The following is a 22,769-nucleotide window of genomic DNA, read 5'->3' on the forward strand; positions in this document are numbered from 1 at the left end:
CAATGGGTTAAAACAGGGAGTCGCTTCGCATGACAGAGAACCAACCCAAGACTGCCCCCTGGTGAACCACAAATGTTTTAGTTCAGGCTTAAGTGGTCTAAGCAGAAGTATAGCGAGTGTCTATGGGTTAAACGCATTTTGCTACACCCGCAATAACATCTGCAAAATATGTGTATGCGACCAATATTTTGATACCGCCCATGAAGTTAGCAGATAACAGCTGATAATTCCCTGTATGTTCTCTTTCAGTGCTATCTAAGCTGGGGGACAGTCCCCTTATGTTTCTGGCCAGAAGCATACAGCGCAGGAGACCAAGTGACAGCAGCCTCCTGGTGTTTGAGGACACATCGCTAAACCTGGGCCAGATGTACTCAACTCACACTGGGATATTCCAAGCACCTTTGGCAGGAATCTACCTCTTCACGCTGACGCTGAACTTTGAACCTGGCCCCTCGCTGTCTGGGCTGAGGAGAGAGAACAGGGAGCTGGCTGCCACTCTGCATCAGGACAAGATGGCATTGTTTGGCCCCGTCACCCGTGTGTGTCTCCTACAGCTGCAGCAGGGAGAGGAGCTCCGGCTTGAACTGTATGAGGGGACTCTGGTGACCGATGACCCCAAAGACAACGCCTTCGCTGGGCTTCTGCTCCATCAGACCACCTGAGGACGCCGGGACTGCTCGGTATAGTCAGAGGAGAGATGTTGGCCTGAGAGCAATCAATCACTAGACTGACAGCTACTATGCCACCTGCGTTTCAATCTCTTACATTGATATTGGGGGGAGGGGGAGTATAAAACATTTGTCATATAGTATATCATTTAGAGCGTTGCAACACAACTTCCCTGAAGTTATTCTAGGTAGTTATAAGGGAAACAGGAACATTTGAGCATTCTAGACCATAATACAATATTAGAAACTCTGACTTTCAGAATATAAAGGTGGGCTTCTTTAAGATATCACACTCCCCTCCATGCAACCACAATGCTGGCCTATCAAGCAACAAGGCAGTAACTGCTCATTTGGTCTGAAACGAGTTGGTCATTTTTGCTACATAAAATACATGAATAATCACGTGGACAAGTATCCTGCCTCTAGTTGTGTTTTGGAGAAAATGGGGGTCATGTTAGCAGGAGCTGCATAAAGTTACTGTGAAACCAAGGTAAATAAAAGCCATTTTTCTCAGTTCCGCGCTATGAGCAGTTCCTGCCTTTTTGCTTGGTAGGGCAGAATACAGGGCTTTCTGTGCTTTATGTCTTCAACATTTCTAATACAGTGCCGTGAAAATGTATTTGCCCCCTTTCTAATTCTCTACTGTACATATTGTAGATACTGAATGTTATCGGATCTTCAACCAAAACCTATTATTAGATAAAGGGAACCTGAGGGAACTAAATTATACATATTTTAATAAACAAAGTTATGCAACACCCAATTGCCCCCGTGTGAAAAAGTAATTGCCCCCTTACACTGAGTAACTGGTTGTGACACCTTTAGCTGCAATGACTGCAACCAAACGCTTCCTGTCGTTGCTGATCAGGCTCACGTCCCTGTGGAGGAATTTTGGCCCATTTTGCATTCAGAACTACTCGGCGACATTTGTGGGTTTTCAAGCATGAACTGCTTGTTGCAAGTCCTGCCACAACATCTCAAATGGGATTAGGTCTGGACTTTGACTAGGCCATTCCAAAACTTCAAATGTGTTACTTTTTTCATGTAGACTTTAATTGTGTTTTGGATCATTGTTTTGCTGCACTTCAACTTCAGATCACAGACAGATGGCCTGACATTCTCCTGTAGAATTCTGACACAATAGAAGGAACCATGAATTCTGCTTTAAGGCAAGTCGTCCAGGCCCTGAAGCAGAAAAGTATCCCCAAACCATCACACTACCACAACCACGCATGAGCGTTGGTGTAAGGTTCTTACTGTAGAATGCAGTGTTTGGTTTTCGCCAGACATTATGGGACCCATGTCGTCCAAAAAAAGTTATACTTTTGAATCATCTGTCCATAGAACATTCTTCCAAGAGTCTTGATGATCATCTAGGTGCTTCCAGATGCCTTTTGGCAAACTTGAGTAAACTTTTTGGATGACATGGGTCCAGACCTAATCCCAAATAAGATGTTGTGGCAGGACTTGAAACGAGCAGTTCATGCTTGAAAACCCACAAATACCGCTGAAATAAAGCAGTCCTGAATGCAAAAGTGGGCCAAAATTCCTCCACAGCGACGTGAGACTGATCAGCAACGACAGGAAGCGTTTGGTTGCAGTCATTGCAGCTAAAGGTGTCACAACCAGTTACTCAGTGTAAGGGGGGGCAATTACTTTTTCCCCACACAGGGGAATTGGGTATTGCATAACTGTAATTAACTGAAATAAGTATATTTTGTTATTTGTAAACGCATGTTCCTTTTATCTATTATGTTATGGTTTAAGATCTGATATAATTCAGTATCGAAAGGGGCAAATACCTTTTCATGGTACTGTACATGTATAAGGCCTCAGGTAGAGAAACAGACCCTTTTCTACAAGACACGGGCTCCATACTGATGAGTTTTAAACTCTTATTACAGTACATCAATATGCCGTACCTTTCTCCTCCAGCAGATGGCAGTGCTAGACACCTTTACTGGTTTTAGGCTCGGTCTCCACAGTCAAACCAACAGTTAATTGGAAGGAAATGAAACAATAACCCAAGACCAGACCACAAAGTTGTGTACTAAAATAAGGTTATTTACTTTCAAATTGATACATTGGACAGGCTGTGTACAGAAACAGAATCGCTTTCTTTCCTTGGTAAACTCAAAAGGCACCTTTTAACCAGATGCTGTATAAAAACACATTAAAGATGTACATAGAGATTATTCTATATGGTTTTCTTGCATATTACAAAGAGGAAAACACTAGTTACTGCTCAGGTGAAATATTTCTTAAATATCTACCATATGTACTGTTAGCTTAATTCACAAAGAAACTGTCCTGACACACTAGGTTGCGCGTGATTTCAGCGGACATGCACACTTAAACATGTGCGCAAACCCACAAGCACTGCAAGATATTTTTTCTGAATTTGTATGGACACAAGGGAAGCAAAAGCAAACATTGGATAGATAAAGAGGCAGACACAATAGGAGCAGGGACTTGGAAGAAAAAGTTACGAATACACTGGCCAAGACTTGGATCCTATGCAAGAGGGTTTAACAAAGGGCACGATCTGCGTCTAGAGTTGAAGACAAGTGGTTCAGCCAAGGATATTATTTATGTTGTTTTCATTTCATACCTGTATGAAGTTCTAAATGTAGAAATGCAGTTCCTCTTGTGCTAAATGGTCATAAATGGGCTTGCTCTACCCTCTGCACTGGCCCGCAGATAACATCACTGAGGAAACCTGCAAATATGTATATATTTGCATGTGTCCCAAAGCAAGCGGAAGTGGTTTCACTTCAGTGTTGCATCTACTGTATGTTCCCTCTGTACTTGACTGTAATTCTGTCACCCGAGGAAGCTTGATGGATCAAAAAACGTCAATGGCATTAAAGCTCTGGCTAACTAAATGTTTTTAGCACAAGTAAATATGCCATTTACCATAGCATTGAGTAAGCTATATAATTGCACATTAATTTTGTAAAATATTGCATATTTTCTGAACTAATGTTGACTTGTGAGCCCTATGACAAACCTGACATGTAGGACCCTGGAAGACAAACCATTACTGCACAATGGTACAGTTCAACGGCTGAGCTCACATGATGTTTGGCAATATGAAAGTTGGCCACTTAATGAATATATATATACACATATCTGTAACTCAAAATAGAATGAAAAGCATGGGGGGGGGGGATTCATCTTAGATCTATGAATGTGGGCAAGAATCAGTGGGGTGTGGGGACAGCAGAAATGTCAGATTAATCATTTTTAGAAAGGCCTAATTGATGTGTGCCCTCTAAGATGCACACTTTTGCATAGGCTTCATGAGGGCCAAAATATGCCATTTTTGTGTTCTGAACTTTCCTCCCAGAAGACATACAGAATATAACACATATGTAGAAGAGGTAAGCATAGAGACATGATGGGACACAAACTCCCTATTCACAAATGTCCTTTGAATACAATTTTGCGTTAAATGTTTTTTTTTTAACCAGATGTCTTTTGACAAGTTACTGAGTTGAGGTTTGTTGTAGGAAGCACAGTGACAAGTTGATTTAAGGCAAGTCAGGTATCCCCTCTTACAACGTCCTTGGTTGACTGGATTGCTCATAGCTCTTGAAGCAGGTGGCGTTTGAAGCCCACTGGACGTGAATACCATTGCAGCATGTATTGTTTTTTGTTGAGGCACGGCATCTATCGATACAATATATTTACATATTAAATTCACATATAATTATAGTACCTTATTTCGTATTTCGTAATTACTCTACTTATGAGTCGAGAGACATTTTAATATGGCAGGAGAAGACTGTCCTGAAGAGAAAAAAATGTTGGCATAAAAACGCTTACAGGCAAAAATCGAACATAATTGGCAGGTGGTGACGCTTGCAAGGGCAGTGTCTTGGTTTGAAGTGAGGCTCTAAGGTTCCTCCATCATATTCCTTTCTGCCCATCAACATGTGAGCAGGAAAATGCCATCCCCCTCCACACACAATGTCATGTTTTGACTTTCACAGAAAGCATTCAATGCAGCACGTTAACCAAGAACTCCTCTAGCCAGGGAGGGAATAAGGGAAAGAGCCTCTGGCAGCAGCATCTGTCCGTTGTGGTGATAGAGACTCATGGAGGTTAACTCTCTATGCCCAAGGCCCAGTGACAACAGGGTCCTTTTTCTCCCATACCCTGTTCCTCCTCCCCTGCCAACTGAACAGAGGTGACACATTCAGCATTAGGACACACTGGGGAGTTCTGTCTCTAGGTCAGGCTGTGTTGAGTATGTAGGGGGGAAAAGGCTCAAATCTTGATGTCCTGCGATTCTACCATTTTGGCCAAGGTCTTCTTGACTCGTAAGATGGTGAGGCGCGAGGCGGGGTTGTGGGCCCAGCACTCAGACATCAGCTTCAGCATGGCTCTCAGACACTGGAGAAAACACACACACACACACACCCCGCTTTAGGAGTTTGGTCTAATTGAAATAACCTCTAAATACACAGTATTGCCTAGGCAGATTTGTACTTATTATATTTTTTTTTTAAAGTACTAAATGCAAATGCTTTCATATGGGTTACAACTGGATAAAAGACAACCTTTGACTTCTTTACTCATTTACATGTGTTTATGCATTGATCTTCAGGTTCTTTCTCAAGGGTCTCGTACAGGCAAAACCATATTTGCCCTGATAAATCAGGACTCACCTCGTCACCGTTCCACCTGTTGGACACGGTGGGCCGCAGCCCTTTCACACACACCACCTCCAGCATGTCCTCAAAGGACGGCTCTGCCGGCACCATCTCATAGTAGGGCAGCTGGTGGTCCTCCACTATGCCTGAGAGAGGAGAGGGAGATAGTGACACGTAAGCAAAGAGCAACAGAACACCGGGTTCAACCATACCGTCAGTGTAGCGCTTTCCATAACCAGTTGAAATCTTAAGCCTATCTGGGGTTTTTTTCTGTAGCGATTGGCAGGGCCTAAAAACAAACACCCGCGGGTAGATTTTTGGCATTGTCGTTATAATATGTTTGTTTTCACAAGCCATGTTGGCGGGTGGTCGGGGCTCCATTTATAGATAAATAAATGCTTCAGAAGCTTTTCTCTAAGTGTTTCTGTCTTTTTGTTGCATAGCTGGTAGCTAATCATCACGCAAAGAACTACAAATCCTGTAGCATATGCCGCAGGACACTCATCCACACCGCCTGGCTGGGAAGCAGCGCGCACTGTGATTGAAGAGCTGAAGATTACATTTTTAGATGCGCTATGCACAGGCATAATAGTTGGTCTAATTTATTCAAAAGTCTACCTAAGTGAGACTTTGTCCTTGTGTTTCTTGGCTTTTTACATTGTTTTGTTCACATGCTAGGTTGTTTTGAATTTTTGAGTTCGCTTCAGCGAAGACACATCGCGTTCTAGTCAGATTCTATCTGACAGGCACACGGTCACTGACAACTCCAGGGGCTATGTGCCCTCGTTGCCACGGTAACCTTCTGCCTTAAAGGGGCAGTTGAACAATTGTCTCATTTGTAAAAATGTTGGTTAAAAGCCTAAGGTAACAAAAATGAAATAATATTTAGCAATTTAACACCTACCTTCTGACTAGTAATACATTTATTGTTCTTGGTTTTGTTATTTTGGCAGAAAAAAATATTTAGGCTGGTAAAGAATCTGAGTGGCTGGTAGACTTTTGGCTGGTAAAAAAAAAGTTTGTTTCAGGTCCTGGTGACTGGTCTGGAATATCAGTATCAAATGTGTACACAAATGCCTGTAGATTCGTGACTATAAGGAGTGTGTGCGTATACGCACCTGTATCTGTCTGTATACACGTCTATGTCGGTATGAGCAAGCACGCACGTGTCTATGTCCCCATACCTCCTGTTACACAGCGGCGGGCCATCTCCCAGATGATGAGGCTGTAGCTGTATATATCAGCCATGATGTAGGCCTGGAAGTGGTTCTTGTTCAGGGTCTCGCCCAACACCTCAGGGGCCATGTACCTCCGGGTCCCCACCCGCGTACTCAGAGGAACGTCCACCTCGTTGGTATCACTGACGACAAGAGAAGAATAGGAATTCACAGGGAAATGGTCAGTTGCTCCAGAAACAAAACTTCAGCAAAGTTTAGAAGAGCGGCCATAAGTGAAAACATGGGTGCATTCATTAGCATACACCATAGCAAAACGTTTTGCATCACAAAACGATTGTTGCTTATTGGACAAGTTCATGTACTCCCTCCATGCGCGTCAGTTTTCTTACGTTGAGTGCCTAATGAACACAACCTTGAGTAAAACATTAATTCTACCTGTTGAACTTGACAGCCAGACCCAGGTCAGCGATGCAGCAGGTTCCATTTTTCTTCATCAGGATGTTCTTGCTCTTGAGGTCTCGGTGGGCGATGGCCGGCTTGCCCTGGGTGCCGTAGATCTCCGTGTGGAGGTGGCACAGGGCACAGGCAGCGGAGTAGGCCAGTCGCAGCAGGCTCTGGGTGTCCAGCGTGGTGAACTTCAGGTAGTCGTACAGGGAGCCGTTCTCATGGTAGTCTGTGATGAGGAGGAGCTGCGTGAAGGCCCCGGTACCCTTGATGTCTGCTGCTATGAACCCTGAGAGGGGTGAGAAGAGAGTTGAGGGGTGTTTAGTGCTATATTGAGATGTAGGCCTTGCCCTGATACATGACTGTTGACCTCATGTATTAGGGCAAATGTAGGCCTAAAACCACTCCAAGTCAATCAAGGCTACATTAAAAACTTAGATTCAGACCATTTTAGATGGAGGCAGAGACGGCAGTCTTCTTTACTACAAGCGAGTGGTAGGAACGAAGCTTACCCAGTATGTTCTCGTGCCTCATGAGGACAGTTTGGTAAATCTCAGTCTCTCTGAACCAGCTGGCCTCCTCCCGGGTGAAGAACACCTTGACGGCCACCTTCTCTCCCCGCCAGCGGCCCAGCCACACCTCGCCGTACCGCCCCTTGCCGATCTGGCGTACCATCTGGATCTGCTTGGCAATGGTACGCTGCACCTACACGACATACCAGGGAGAGGCATTGAGCATCAAGTGTGCTACAGATCATACCTACTACAACTTTGCCCATTTGTTATTTTCTTCACATGATATTCGCCGTTTCAAGCATAGATGTGTACTAATGCTTTGTACGGCAGTGTTATAATTTTCAATTTTACTGAACCTACTATAAATCTAGTTATGACCAAAGACAAACACAAAAACAGCTGTTACACTTTCCTGGAAAGCAGAAAAGTCACATTCCATAGCCAAAGGCTTTCCATCCAGGCCACATGCTCCAAAGCCCCTTCCTGTGTGGTGTGGGGGATCTTACCAGCAGGGGGAGCCCAGAGCCACTGCTAGAGGACTGGGACTGGTTAATGAGTTCTTTGAGAGACTCTCCCACAGGGATGAAGGCCTCGTCCTGCTCCAGGTCCCGGTGGTACCGCTGCCTCTCTGTCTGCCACTTGTACCTGGCAGGAACACACACAGATCAGTACACAATGCTAAAGTTACAATATGAACAAGAAGTGCTGTGAGGCAACAAGTAAATCATTATTAGAAAAGGGGTGAAACCAACTAATCTCAAAGAAATGAAGAAATGGCACCAACAGTTCCCTTGTATTCTACCACCACGACTCAAGTCACTGTATATTAGAGACAGTACATTTGGAATCGCTCTCTTTCTGTTAGCTAGTCCACTGTAACAGCCAGTCCTACCTGTAGTAACAGACTACCGTGATGCAGATGAGAGTGCAGCAGCACACAGTCATTGATATAAGGAAAGCCAGCCAATGGGCACTGCCAAAGTAGGTACCTGCAAAACAAAACAATTTGTGTTCCCAAATACAATTTCCGACCCAGACAAACTAGTATAAGAATACCATAGTGGAGCCCCTACAAGAGGTAAACACCAACAGTAGAGTAACAGTTGGCCCGGAGCCTCACCAGTGTCCATTGGGGGAGGTAATGTGGGTTGCAGGTCCCGATTACAGAAGTCTGTATCGCAGCATTCGATCGTTCGCCTTGTCTGAGCCCTGGGTGAATCCTGAAACAATGGTTTGTTGGCATAACAAGGGTTATTTAGAATGATTAAACAAGAACAAAATATGAATATTAGCTATAGACTCTGTGGCTAGTTGAGTTAACGTCTCTCCTACAGACAGTGAGTCAAGTGGCAGTGGTTTGCTATATAAAGCAAAGGCGTCAAGGGATTCTGTTACTGTTTGATTGAATGTTAGAGCGTGGTATGATTGGCGGTGCCAGGCGCGCCGGATCTCAGTATCTCAGGAACGGCCACCATCCTGGGCTTTTCACGCACAACAGTGTCTAGGTTTGACCAAGAATGGTGCGACAATTTTTTTGAAATAAACATCCAGTTAGTGGCAGTCCTGTGGCCGAAAACAGCTCGTTGACGAGAGAGGTTGAAGTAGATTGGCAAGAATCGTGCAAGCTAACAGGCATGCCACAAACAGAAAAATAACGGCGCGGTACAACAACTTGTCGATCCTTGTCATGGATGGGCTATTGCAGTAGACAACCACACCGGGTTCCACTCCTATCGGTTAAAAATGAGAAGAAACTGCTCCAGTGGGAACGCAATCACCAACCCTGGACAAATTGCCTAGTGGAAAAACATTGCCTGGTCCGACGAATCCCGGTTCCTGTTACTTCATACTGATGGTAGCGTCAGGATTTGGCATAAGCAGCATGAGTCCATGGACCCATCCTACCTGGTGTCAACGGTACAGGCTGATGGTGGTGGTGTGGAGAATGTTCTCCTGGCACATGTTCAGTCCCTTGATACCAATTGAGCAGTGATTGGACGCCATGTCCCGAAGAATTCAGGCTGTTATGGATGCAGTGTCCAACCCGGTACTAAACTTGCTACTAAGTGTACATATACATTCAATAATGACATTCATGTAACATGACATAATTGACATCCATGTGCCCTTGTCTTCCCTCCATACAGACAACATGCTTACCTTGCATTGAAAATGTGAGCCTTCATACTTCATGCAGCCAGAGGTCAGAATAGCTTCTCCATTCTCGTCCTCCTCGATGATGGCAAAACACTGGCCATTCGTCCTACAATATACACATTCAATGACTACAGTTCCAAAACACACATAGGTTAGCATTTTCACCAAACCTGCCGTTCATCACAGACCCAAAAGTCAGAGTTGGAGCAAACATCTAAATGAAAGATTCTGGTAATTTTGAATACTTTTAGCAAAAAGCTCGGAAAGTTGCTCTCACGAAACAAAAGCGGTTCCTGAACATTGCGTACTACGTCACATATTTGAAGATATGTACGCCACGTCACATTCCTCTGTCTCTTGCTCTGCTGTGGGTGTATCATGTGCATCGTGCTAGCTGTCACTCATATGGCGAGGGGCTGAAGCTCATTTGTTGAACTCAAATTATTAGGGGCTGGCCCATGTGGGGGAAATGTAGGAAAAATGGCGCAGCACAGCTCCCAGAAAAACAGTCGCTATCAAACTAGTGATTTCGAGGTAAGACCGTAATTCTGCTCATACATTTTGCATGTATGAACGACACGTTGACACATCCAGCCCAAAGCGGGAGGTAGGGATGCACGATATGTCGGTGAACATATCGGAATCGGACGATATTAGTCAAAAATGCAAACATCGGATTCGGCCCGATGTCTAGTTTAAAACCGATGTCAAAGCTGACGTGGATACCTATATAATGTTGTAATGATGCCACGTAAAATGTTGCGCTACACGTGCAACACAGCATTCCTAACCAAGCCCACAATGTCTGCTGTGTCGATTGAGCATTCAACAAGTCCAGCAGTAATTTGAAAGAATAAGAACATTTCAGCGAGACAACTCAAAGGCGAAATCCATTAACGCCGGGGATATTGGAATCCATTGCCCTTGACAATCAACCGTTCTCTGTCGTGGGTGATGTTGGGCTTTCTCAACTGGTCGAGCACTGGTACACACTAACATTACCAAGTGAGCTATTGTTCAGATGTTGCCCTACCGGAGTTGCACAGTAACAGCGTCACTGCTATTAGCTTCACGACATACTATGGAACGCCAATTGGGTCTTTGCGTGTCAAAAAAGATAAAACGTCAAATAACAGTATTTGACGCTTAAAGCGGCAAGCTTTCAAAGCGTATAAGCTTTTAAATTGACACGTCAAATAACACAGTTCTAGTGTAGAATGTTGTGTGTTCTGAATTTGCATGTGCAAGCCAAGCGCCACCACTACTATCAGTGGCACTGTCAATGCTGTACAAGAAAAGTCTGCAAACAAGCAAACACCAGCCACAAACGATATGTTTACAATACCACGTTGATAATAAATCATTATGTGTTCGACTGCAAATTTGGGGTAGCTAGCTAGCTTTAGCTTGGTACCTACCTAGCACCAACACAACCAGCCTGAAAACAAGGTTACAATTGATCGAATCATGCCATATTTAGACTAGATGTTAAACAAGGTTGGACTGTGAAGCAATGGAATTGGGTATTAGTCTACTCAGTGACACCCACAGAACACAACTGAAGAGTTTACGCAAATATTAGCGTTGTAGCTCTTATCACGGGACTGTGTCAGCTTATTGTGTGTATTCATATTCCACTGTATAGCTTTACCTAAAGATTGGGAATCAATGAAATGGGGTAAGAGTCTACTCAATACCCAATATATCTTTTTCCAAACGTCCTCCTCAGAGTTATCAGACTCCAAAACATCCACGCAGTATTAATTTTCCTCTGGAATGGTGTTCAATAAACATAGGTTGACAATAAATGTGGCTCAATTCACAGTTGTTTCAGAGTCCCGCAATAAGAGCTACGACACTAATGTTCTCTGGGTGTCACTGAGGAGACTGATACCTATGGATTGTGGATCAATGACATGGGGTAAGGCTGTACAGTGAAATAAGTATGCTCCAATGCAATTCTAAAGTATAATACATCCAGTGTGATTTCAACAGATTTGTTATATTAACAAATTATTGTCTTTTGTTGATTTTATATAACATTCCAACCTTCCGAATAGTGTTTTTTGACATGCAAAGACCCAAACGGCGTTCCATAGAAATCCTGGTTGAGAATGAAATGACTGAACAAACGAACAATGAAACAGCACAGCAAGTGAAAGAAAACGGTTTTGATGTTGTTTTACTGGTAATGGAGACATACGTAAATGCCAACAAAACAACTTTTTGGTCAGTGTGGTGTGTGTGTGTAACCTTTATTTAACTAAGCAAGTCAGTTAAGAACTAATTATTATTTACAATGACGGCCTACCCCGGCCAAACAGGGACGACGCTGGGCCAATTGTGCGCCGCCCTATGGGACTCCCAATCACAGCCAGATGTGATACAGCCTGGATTCGAACCAGGGACTGTAGTGACGCCTCTTGCACTGAGATGTCGTGCCTTAGACCGCTGCGTCCATGTGTGTGTTAACTATTTAACTGTACTAGAATGCTTAAAAGGACGCAAAATTGTAATATTGGTTATTGGCATCAGGTTTTTTGTCAAGGAAAATATTGGTTATCAGTATCAGCCAAAAATATAATATCAGTGCGTCACTAGCGGGAGGTTTAAAAAAGTATATTTAGTAGTTGCCAAAGTTACGGAGCATGATTTGGCCTTTAGGAAAGTACAGAGTGTACAACGAGGTGGTTGGTCACTCACTCGCAGGTGTTATTTTTGTGGTCCTCTGGACAGTGGCCCGAGCAGTAGCAGCTCAGAAAGCGGGCGGCGTCCTCTGGGGCCACCGTGGGCCCGTCTCCGGGCTTCCTGGACTCATGCTTGTGCCCGGTGCCATGGAGCATGTGGTCTGGATTCTGACCAGCTGGATGGACGGATTGAGGAGAGACAGAAAGGGAGGAGAAAGAGACAGGGCGAGAGAGAGAAAAACAGTTGTTTTATAATGACAGTAAAAATATCACAATCCATCATCCTTTCCTTCCATCTGTTTTAAGTGCACGCATCACCGTTGTCTGGCATACAGAACATATAAATACACTGTGTCACATTACTTATTCCACCACGTCTGGTTCGAAGAGTTACAGTAGTCAAATACTAGGCTATGTAATCAGAGTAAACACAATAGCCTTACGGTTATTTTTTATCTGCTGTCCCACCCTCTATTAGTTTCTATCTGAGAGCGGTCTACACTGGTCCTGATTGGGTCCTCATCTGATGAACCTCATCCATATAAGGCCAGAGGGCTATTTATACGCCGTACTAGTGTCCAGCCAGGGCCATCAACATGGATGAGTGTAAGCAGAGCAGACCAGAGTATGAAAGGGCCAAGCCAACCACTGTTGTTCTCTCAGCACAACTTTAGCACCGTTGCCAATCTGATCGCAATTACATATGAAATTGCAAACAGTGTGGTTTTACTGGCGGAAAAATTGAATATTCACGCAGGCTATGATGTTGTGGTTCTTAATAATGGCAAGGTTTAGTACACAGCAAACGTTTACGGGTAAACTCAGTTTACGGTGGTTAAAGTAGCCGAGCGCTCACTGCCTGCGCTCTGTATTAACAGCGTCTAGAAAAGGGCATCGGCAACAAATCTAGACACATATTAAGGAGCCAGTCAGAGCCATTAAGATTTGATAAACGGCACAATGGGTACAAGGTCAGGAAAATAACATTTTACAGAGCAACACGCTCATTTTAGGTTAAGTATCTTATGTTGTATTAAATGTGTACGAGCTCACCGTGTTAATCCTCCTATTAGTCTGACACTCCTGCCACCTCTCCTCATGCCCTTTCTCCTGATCCCTTTTCCTCTCTCTCCCCTTCTTTTATTTAACTAGGCAAGTCAGTTAAGAACAAATTCTTATTTACAATGACGGCCAAGGAACAGTGGGCTAACTGCCTTGTTCAGGGGCAGAATGACAGATTTTTACCTTGTCAGCTCGGGGATTCAATCTAGCCACCTTCCGGTTACTAGTCCAACGCTCTAACCACTAGGCTACTTGCCGCCCCGATGCCCCCCTGCAATGCCGTGTCCCACTTTTCTTGTCATTTCACCTCTTGCCCTCTTTTTTCCCAGTCCTACAACCTGTTGTTCTTCTCTTCCTTCTCTGTCCATATCCCGCTCTTCTTGACTTCCACCTCGTCCTAACCCCCTCCCCCACCCATTTCTCTGCCCCCTATTTATTTTCCTAGCCTCCTTGTCCTTTCACCTCTGCCTTTTTCCCAGTTCCCTTCCTCCCCCATGCTGCTCAGGAGAGTGAACCTGGGCTGTGGGCCTCGTGAGCACAAAGAACAAAGTGATGTCTGTGTGTGGTGCTCGGCGCGGCTGCGGGCACTTCCTCTGGAGCATGACGCGACTCGAGCCTGCTCGAGTTCAGACATGTCTGCAGAGGGGCCAAATCACCTGCAAAACATACAATTTGAAACGTCTCGGCAGCAGGACAGCAACAGGGCAGACGGTTTTTTTCTCTCCCTGCTGCTGTTGTCTCCATCGCCGCATTCCTTTCCTAGACCCCATTAACTGGCTTCAGAGTTGTTGTTCTAGTCTTTCTCAGGGATATTTCCCTCGTTTTACAACCGAGTGTCCTGGAGGTTCTACATTCAGGCTGCATTCTCTGAGTAATTCCATTGGTAAATGACCATTAAAAAGGCAAGTGGAGCGATACAATAGCTTCCGCTGGGCTTCCGTTCCTTTTTACAGTTAATTTGTACACTGATCGCGTACTGGCATACGGATGTCAGCTAGCCTAACTGCAGAAATAGACTACCACAACTACAAATGCTTCACTTTAGGTACTGTACTTCAGCCAAGAGAAATTCCAAGAAATGTAATTGAAACCCCAGAGGGTGTCAGGTAAAAAACCTGCCAGACATAACTTGGTTTTGGGATCCTAAACTAAAACGATTGCGAAACACTTCTACAAACACATAACAGCTGTATCGGGGGAGAAAAAAAAGCCCATTAGAACAACTAAAGCAAAGCTGATCACAACTTTCTTCACTAAGATGTTCTGTGCATAGAGAAGAAGGGAGACTCACTACAGTCCTCATTAATGTGTCAAGACGATATTTCACTAGGACAGATTTATGAAGCCCGAGTGAGAATAGAAATCAGTGTGGCAGAGGTTGTGAGCTCATAGCTGTATCGTTAGAGCTGGAGTCCTAGGGCATAGAACAAACCATAATGTGTTGAACAAACAAAGGTGGCGGGGGCTACCGGTTACGGCAGCACCACCCTGAAAATAATTAAGTGCTAATGGAAACCTGAGCAGTCCTACAGTGAGATAGCAGAGCTGGCCTCGGGAAGCTGGGAACCAGGGGCTTTGAAGTCTGCCTTCTATCAGTGAAGGGGGAAAACGACACACAGATTACAGGACTCCAGAGTTCCGACATTCTCCTGGGTGGTGGGAATAGACTCACAGTCTCGCGGTTTCTTCGCTCTACATCCGTCACAAACACGGTCTCTCTCACACACACACACCCAAAGAAATAAAGCTCAGAAAAGGAGGCAGATAGTCTAGACCTCTTGCCATTGATATTACACACAGGAGATTTAAATCAAAATCATATCAGAAATTGTTCCGCTAATAAACTACACTTAAGTGGTGGCATGGCCCAGGGCCCAGTTTGAGCTGGGCTGTCCCTTGGTGATGTCAGAGCTGTGTAGGGAGGCAGAGTGGAAACTTATAAACACACAGCAGACTGGAACCGGATCAAATGGGCCAGGACCCAAATAAAAACCAGAGCGCTATGGGTAGATGGCTTTTTCTCCCTTCCACACTCTCTCCTCCCGTCTCAGCTCCTTCGCTCTCCTTCTGGGAGCTGTGCCTGGTCTAGACTGGCTTAAGTCATGTTTGAGTGATGGGGGGGGGGGGGGATTCAGGAGGCTCCCGACGCTTTGATGAGGTGATGAAAGCCTCTGGTAGTCCACATAAAACTGACACGTTTTTACTGCAGTCACTGGGGGCTGTGAGGACTTTTAAGGCCCCTCTCCATCTCATTGGAGTCAGAGAAAGCCATGTTGACAATACAAGATTTAAAGTTCAACATCAATCCCCCCCAAAGAGCCTCAAAGCCCTTTTTGTTCCTATATGGCCTCTCTAGTGAAAACCCGGAGTACCACTCTCCCCCCTCGACAAGGAGGCCTGTGATTGGCTGGGGAGCAGTGGCTGTCAGTGAGGCTGGAAATGGCTGCTGCTCTCTCTAACTCTGCCTCCACATGTGTGCTTAATTCTGCCGCCAGTCACGGCGGAGTCTGAGGTCTGGCAGAGCACGCCCAGTAATGAGCCTTTCCATCTCCAGTCAGCCACATGCTCTTAAGGGGCCAGCACACTCTGACGCTAACGAGCCACTCCATCTACAGGCAATGTAATGCATGGCTCTTAAAGGGCCAGCAGCAGAATTGTTTTTTTGTCAGATCCAGCCTTAAGAGTGCGGCGCCATGATCTAAACAGTGTTCTGAACTGGTTGTTCTACCAACAGGGGCCACTGTGGAGATGAGGCGAGTAATATGTCCTATACCTGCAATGATGGGTTAGCTGTTTGTTCACCTGCCCGAAATTGCTAATAGACCATGTGCAAACAATGTGATCAAGTGAAAATCTGAGACACCGCAACCAACCCTAACCCGCTATTATAGAAAACGCGCTGTAGGCTACAGTAAGGCACGGTGGAAAGGTTTTTTGACAGGGGTTGCAGGATTTTCTTTGCCTGATGTAGATATATTTCTTCTTATAATTTCCGGCATTTTTGTAGGCTATTTGTAGTTAACGTGTCTATAATTAGATACATGCAGCTTCTCTTCTGTCATTGCCCTAGAAGACTAAATAAACCCTCGCTAGACCAGAATGTCAGAAAGCGATGGAATGAATGCTTCAATCTAGTTGACGTCCATAAAGTTCTCGGTCATCTCTGCTTCTTTCACGAAGCAGAGACTAAACTTCGTTGCTCCGCGAAAGCAGCAGCGAAGTGAGAACTTGACCGGGGAGAAAATGACAATAACCAAACGGACATCAGTTTGACCATTTATTAGAAAGCTGTGAAAATGACCCAACATGTTTATAAGATTTCCGTTCGGCCTGGATGCAAATTCACAGTGCGCACACACACACACACGCGCACACAAATTACTATAAGGTTTATTTCTATGCACAGGATGCATAAAGGAATAAATCATATGTATTCACCTCGCTCGAGTCTAATTTTAGCCTACATTTGGTGTATAATTTCACTGAAAGAAATGCTTGTGTGGTGGTTATAGACCTCATCAGTCAGTGTCCAGATATCAGTTTCCATTTAACTCATCTGAACAGTAGGGCTAGTTTCCTTGACATGCCATAGGCCTATTTGAAGTTCCTGTCTTGTGACTGTCAAATTCGTACAGCGTTTCACAATCATCATAACCGACACTGCTATCAAGATCGACCAACTGGCAAGTTTCTTCACTGACATTTTCAACCTCTCCCTGACCGAGTCAGTAATACCTACATGTTTCAAGCAGACCACCATAGTCCCTGTGCTCAAGGAAGCGAAGGTAACCTGCCAAAATGATTAACACCGCGTAGCACTTACATCTGTAGCCATGAAGTGCTTTGGAAGGCTGGTCAAGGGTCACAACACCATAATCCCGGAAACCCTAGACCCGCCCCAATTTGCATACCATCCCAACAGATCCACAGATGATGCAATCTCAATCGCACTCCACACTGCCCTTTCCCACCTGGACAAAAGGAACATCTATGTGAGAATGCTGTTCATTGACTACAGCCCAGTGTTCAAAACCACATTGCCCACAAAGCTCATCACTAAGCTAAGGACCCTGGGACTAAATACCTCCCTCTGCAACTGGATCCTGGACTTCCTGAAAGGCCCAACAAATTGTCAAAGACTCCAGTCACCCATGCCATAGCAAAGTCTATGTCCAAAGAGTTCCTTAAGAGCTTCCACGCCAAGCCATAAGACTGCTGAATAATAAATAAAAAGGCAACCTAGACAATGTGCATTGACCCCCCTCCCTCCCCTCATGTTTTTAATACTCCTGCTACTTGCTGTTTATCATCTATGCATAGTCACTTTACCCCTACCTACATGTACAAATGACCAACTAACCTGTACCCCGCACATTGACTCCCCGATACCCCCTGTATATAGTCTGTTATTTTGTGTTGACATTTTTTTTAACCAGTTTATTTTGTAAATATTTTCTTAACACTGCATCGTTGGTTAAGGGCTTGTAAGTAAGCATTTCACTGTATTCAGACCATGTGACACACAAATTGATCATCCTCTTTTACCACTTCCCCAAATCTTTCCCAAACACACATTATTTGGCCATTCATTCTCTCTTTTTTCCCCCTCTCCATTTCGTACCTTTTCTCTTATTGAATTAAACTTTTTGCCTCCGTATCGGCGTGAACTTTTCCTGCTCTTCCCAAAAGCATTTGGTGTATAGGCTATTCGGCGCACATACAGGTAGGCCCTAAAGCCCAAGGCTTACACACGAATGCCAGACAGCCTCAAAAAATGAAAGAAAAAAAAAGCCTATAGCTTTAAATTCCACAAGAATTATACATTTTTAAAAAGGCATCGTTTTCTCTTTATTCATCCTGCCTGACACCCACCACCCTTCTTCCACACAATATTTCATGACCTTAAACCAGCCCCACAGATATAACCCCGCGGGACTGTGTGTTATGAGTCAACCTGCGCATCATTAATCTGCATAAACACAGTAACTAAAACATGCCCTCCACTGAAATCTCAGGCAGGAGAAAATGTGTGCGCGCATGTGTGAGAGACAAATAGATGAGAGAAACATTTTAATCAGTTCACAGCAACTAACCCCAGAGACTATCAATGTCACCTTTCTCTCGAACCTTGGGGATGAATCTGGACGGGGAGAGAGCTGCCTGAAATGAAATTACAGCTCGAGGTGGGTGAGTCGGCAAGAAATAGTATGGAGGTATTAGCTGACAATTAAATAAGTCATACAACAAGTGAGACACCCAATTTGAAGGCTCCCCTTTCAGCTCCATCATCACGTTCACAGTAGGACACAGATATGTACACCACTCACATTGTTCCTCAGGTTTGTGATGCAGACAATAGAAAAATGACAGGTGTTACCGTAACCTCTTCACCACAGTACATTTCAACACCACAAATCAAATACATTTTGTTCATATTAATCACTACAAGGCTTTTGTCCAAAACGTAGCGGGGGGGGGAGACCCACCTTTCCTTCCATCTGTTCTTTTGAGTGCTATTGGAGAACTTCCTGAGAAGTTTATTCAACAACCCGTGTTACCCAGCAACAGTTGAGTACTGTGAAAAATATTTAACAAGTTGCTACAACCTCACACATGGAAAACAACAGAAAATAAAACTAGACCTATAAAACATGCATCTTTCCCCCTTTGTGAGACAACAGTGGAATTTTAATTGGTTTGTTGACACCTTTGGAACAAAAAAAAGTGAGTCTGAAAAGAGCATTCACAAGTTGGCACAGCAGGCCCCTTATACAGCCACCCTGGCAGCCTATTGCCCAGCGGGCACCTCTGTCCCTGCCCCCTCTCTCCGTTACGCTTGGCATATGCCAGACCCCACACTCTCTCGCGTATCAGCTAGTGTGGTGTACATTTTTTTTAAAAAGCGGTAGAGAGAGAGAAAAAAAAAAAAACTCTTGTAGGATTGAATTATTTCCGGAGAACAATGAATGTTTGGAGTGGTTTCTGCCCTGTAACGACTGACAGTACAATAGAGGAAATGGTTAATGTGCAAAAAGGAACCCAGAGCGCCGACAATCAGTTCAACAGCTTCCTGTAGTGGGGGGGGGGGTTCTCCGACAAGTCACTACTGTCGATGACTAAGCTGCAAAGGAGGAAGGAAGGAGAGAAGCTAACCTGGCCCAGTGGGTACAGAGGCACTGTTTCACTGTACAGTATGCCTGGGACAAGGACGACAGAGTCAACAGAGGCTAATTAACAAAATAGCGTGGGCTCTGTGATAACAAAACACGGTCATAAATTCACAACTGATTCTGAGCTACGCTCTCTGAGACTAATCATCATACCTAACACTTGGACCAGCCTCGCCTTCCTCTTATCAGCTCGCTTGTTTGTGTGTGTGTGTACGCTCGCTCAAAGGCTCTGCTTTCAGAGTAATCAACTCCTGATACTTGCCTTAACATCTCATTGGCTGGTTAAAAGGTGACCTTTTACGAGCCTGAGAGCTGCATCTTTATGGTCATGGTTGGCTTTATGGCTGCCGGGTGAGTCACCGTGGAGGCCCAGCTGGGAAGGCAGTATGAGAGCAACAGTAGGAGCAGCTAGGGGAGCAGAGAGAGGCCCTTTTATGTAGGGGAGCAGAGAGAGGCCCTTTTATGAGGCCCCGGCACATTAAGATAGTGCCATATCCTTCCGACATCAAACACGGCAGTACAAAACCAGCGTGATGCTCGAGTCTTCCGTGACTAAATTGTTTTTGTGATCGGAGCATATTCAGTGTCTTTTGGACACACATTTGGAACATGTAGGCCTAATTTTCCAATTTAAGGGCAAAATAAGGCAGAAAGCAAGCCCACAGTGCTGTGATGATCTATCCGCTGTATCCTGGGAACACCACATGACATTCAACATGTTCTAATATCATTGAGAACAGGGCATTTTCCAAGTGGCGGGTACCATTCACTCCTCATGGGTGTTTCTGCACGTCATGGTAAACTTGGTATTGAGAGAAGGGACTGCGAGATACACCTATGGTGTTTGGTCCCATTGGTTAGGTCCCCTAATTAGAATATAAAACAGTTCGGACCACCTGGGGGGTTACGATAATATTCTTTAACTAGGTAGCTTAGGCCATGCATTTCTAAAGGCCCTGCATTTGCCGCTAATTCACTCTAATCACGGCCATTACAACAGCTTAAGATACTGATCTCTCCATAGTGAGGGGTGGGGGACCGTGGGTGACATGAAGGGGTAGCTTAAAGGCTGAAAAACCAAACTATTCATGCTAATTTAGTTTAACAATGTTTATCAAGCCCCTCCTCCATATGTAATTGACAGATGAGTGTTTTAACAGTACTATTGCCTTCTGAAGTTAGTCTGGTCTTGGATTCATAAGGGAGATCAAATTGGAAATTGCAGAACAGATTGGGTTAAATTGTTACTAGCTATTCAGTATTAATCATACGAGAACAATGGGCAAATTGGACAACTGTTTATAATAAATATAAAATAATTGCCCTTTTAAAAACAGAGATTACGTTATAAATTCTTAAAGAGGACTGCCAGGTCATTGAACCTTGCACAGAAACAAGTCAACTTTCCACCAAAACAGCATATTAGAGCAGGGCTATTCAACTGGCGGCATGTGGACCAGATCTGGCCCGTTTATTAATTTATAATGGCCCTTTGATAAATGATGAACATTAAAAGATGCACTATGCAGAAACAAAACAAGCAAATATGATTTAGAGAATCATTGTACCATCTAAACAGTGAAATATATTTTCCATAACCCGAAACTATTGTATTTTCAGCTGGTGTACAAAACGGAAAGTAAAAGACGCACAAACGGAAAACAGAAATGTCGCTCATAGAACAGATCTACCGATTCTTGGACTTGCTTTCAATGACTGACAGATCTATAACTCACATTTCTATGTGAAATTGGTAAGGTCACCCAAAAAGTTACATATTGCAGCTTTAATGAAATAGCTGTAAAAAATGTGCGCCAAAATATGGCGTTCGGTGCCAAAATGACAAGCACTATTGTGTCTCTAGTGTGCCTAGCAGTTTTTAGCGTTTTTTTAGCACCTATGTGGCATGTCGATAATTTTTTTCATCATTTCAATTTGGCTCTAGTGTTTGAACGGTTTAAACTACAGAAGATTATGACCCAACACGTACGTCCCTTCTGTTTTCCTCTCTGAGGAAGGACTGGTTTGGTTAGAAGAAAGTGGGACAAAAAATGAATTGAATTCAAAAGCATACTTCCTTCAGACTGGAATTTGGCATTACCTGATTTGACATATCTTTGCATTATTTATTTAGATGATTAGTTTTCAGATGAATTTAAAATGACAAATTACTTTTAAAAGAAGCTTTTAAATAGCTGTTTTGAAATTAATAGTTTCACATATTTGGGTTGCACCTCGACTCAACGTTGGTTGAGCGCCCTCCAATTCTTTCCTAATTTATTTTAGCAACATTTCGTTTTAAGAAAAGTGCTTTACTGGTGTGTGTGCGCATTGCCTTTTTATATACAGTTCTACTGAAGAATAATCGCATGTAGAAAATGTCTGGCACCTATGCAATTCACTATTTACATTTTTTTTTTTACACCCTTTAAGAATATAGTTAAATCGCTCTGTATTAGAGTGTCCATCCAACTAAAGAGAGTGGGAGGCACAGTGTGAGTTTGGGTGCAGTGGGACAACATAGGACTATAATAACAGAGGAGCCAGTCTTACTTTGAATACCTTCAGCTCTGATCACCAGTAGGATGCAGAATCCCACCGTGGAAATGCAAGAGGGCAACCCTGTCATCCTGGCACAGTGACTTGTGGAGACTGGGCTGGACTGCTCTCTGTGGGAGCTTGTTGGTCACCAGCTGATGGTGGGCCTAGTCCTGTCCCTTCCTGGTTCAGCACAGGTCGAAGAGGTGCAGAGTAGTTTTCCCCCGTTAGGGGGGAGTGGAGGTACGGGTGAATATGTATGGGGCAGGGAGAGAGGAGGGAGTGAGGGAGGATGGGTAAGATGGCAAATAAAAAAAATTCAAATCTTCTTTCTCACAAGCTCCCTCGGTCCAAAACCCTGGAAAATCAGAGAGAAAGGGAAAATATTGTTATAGGAAGTACAGCGTAATCACACAATTCTAGAACACTTGATCATCATTTTATAGGCTGGTTTTCCTCACGCGTGTCACTGCAGAGAGTGGCATGCCCTCACAGCAATGTCATGATCAAGTTGAGAGGGCAGCGGGTTTGACACCGACAACCGACCCCTATTCGTCTTTGTGAGCCCTCGGCTGCAAGTTATCAGATTTGCTGAGAACTTTAGCACAACTCGGGAGGAAACATACAGGACTGCGGTGGATAGAGAATAATGGTCAGTGGGGGCATCATTGCTCCTCTCAAACCGCACTGAG

The 22,769-nt window shown here is 44.2% G+C and overlaps 2 protein-coding genes across 4 annotated transcripts in view; one reads left to right on the forward strand and one right to left on the reverse strand.

The window, feature by feature from the left end:
* LOC139381927 (multimerin-2-like) overlaps positions 1–5,741 on the forward strand; it is a 31,494-nt gene extending 25,753 nt beyond the window's left edge. For both annotated transcript variants that reach the window (XM_071125789.1, XM_071125791.1), the window contains exon 8: positions 250–5,741. In XM_071125789.1, the coding sequence (XP_070981890.1) occupies positions 250–662 (413 nt within the window). In that variant the 3' untranslated portion in view covers positions 663–5,741. The remainder of the gene's footprint in view (positions 1–249) is intronic.
* Positions 2,712–22,769, reverse strand: part of LOC139381928 (bone morphogenetic protein receptor type-1A-like) — a 58,712-nt gene continuing 38,654 nt past the window's right edge. Inside the window, exons 3-13 of one of the 2 annotated variants that reach the window (XM_071125793.1) lie at positions 22,102–22,435; positions 12,324–12,483; positions 9,624–9,726; positions 8,584–8,683; positions 8,356–8,452; positions 7,970–8,108; positions 7,461–7,653; positions 6,940–7,237; positions 6,511–6,686; positions 5,342–5,472; positions 2,712–5,066 (exon numbers count right to left, since the gene is read on the reverse strand). In XM_071125793.1, coding sequence (XP_070981894.1) covers positions 4,941–5,066; positions 5,342–5,472; positions 6,511–6,686; positions 6,940–7,237; positions 7,461–7,653; positions 7,970–8,108; positions 8,356–8,452; positions 8,584–8,683; positions 9,624–9,726; positions 12,324–12,483; positions 22,102–22,168 — 1,590 coding nt within the window. In that variant the 5' untranslated portion in view covers positions 22,169–22,435 and the 3' untranslated portion in view covers positions 2,712–4,940. Of the gene's footprint in view, positions 5,067–5,341; positions 5,473–6,510; positions 6,687–6,939; positions 7,238–7,460; positions 7,654–7,969; positions 8,109–8,355; positions 8,453–8,583; positions 8,684–9,623; positions 9,727–12,323; positions 12,484–22,092; positions 22,436–22,769 lie in introns of both variants that reach the window. The other variant, XM_071125792.1, reaches the window with a different exon arrangement.

The sequence above is a fragment of the Oncorhynchus clarkii genome, chromosome 23 (genome assembly GCF_045791955.1).
Source record: "Oncorhynchus clarkii lewisi isolate Uvic-CL-2024 chromosome 23, UVic_Ocla_1.0, whole genome shotgun sequence".
Taxonomy (NCBI): Eukaryota; Metazoa; Chordata; class Actinopteri; order Salmoniformes; family Salmonidae; genus Oncorhynchus; species Oncorhynchus clarkii.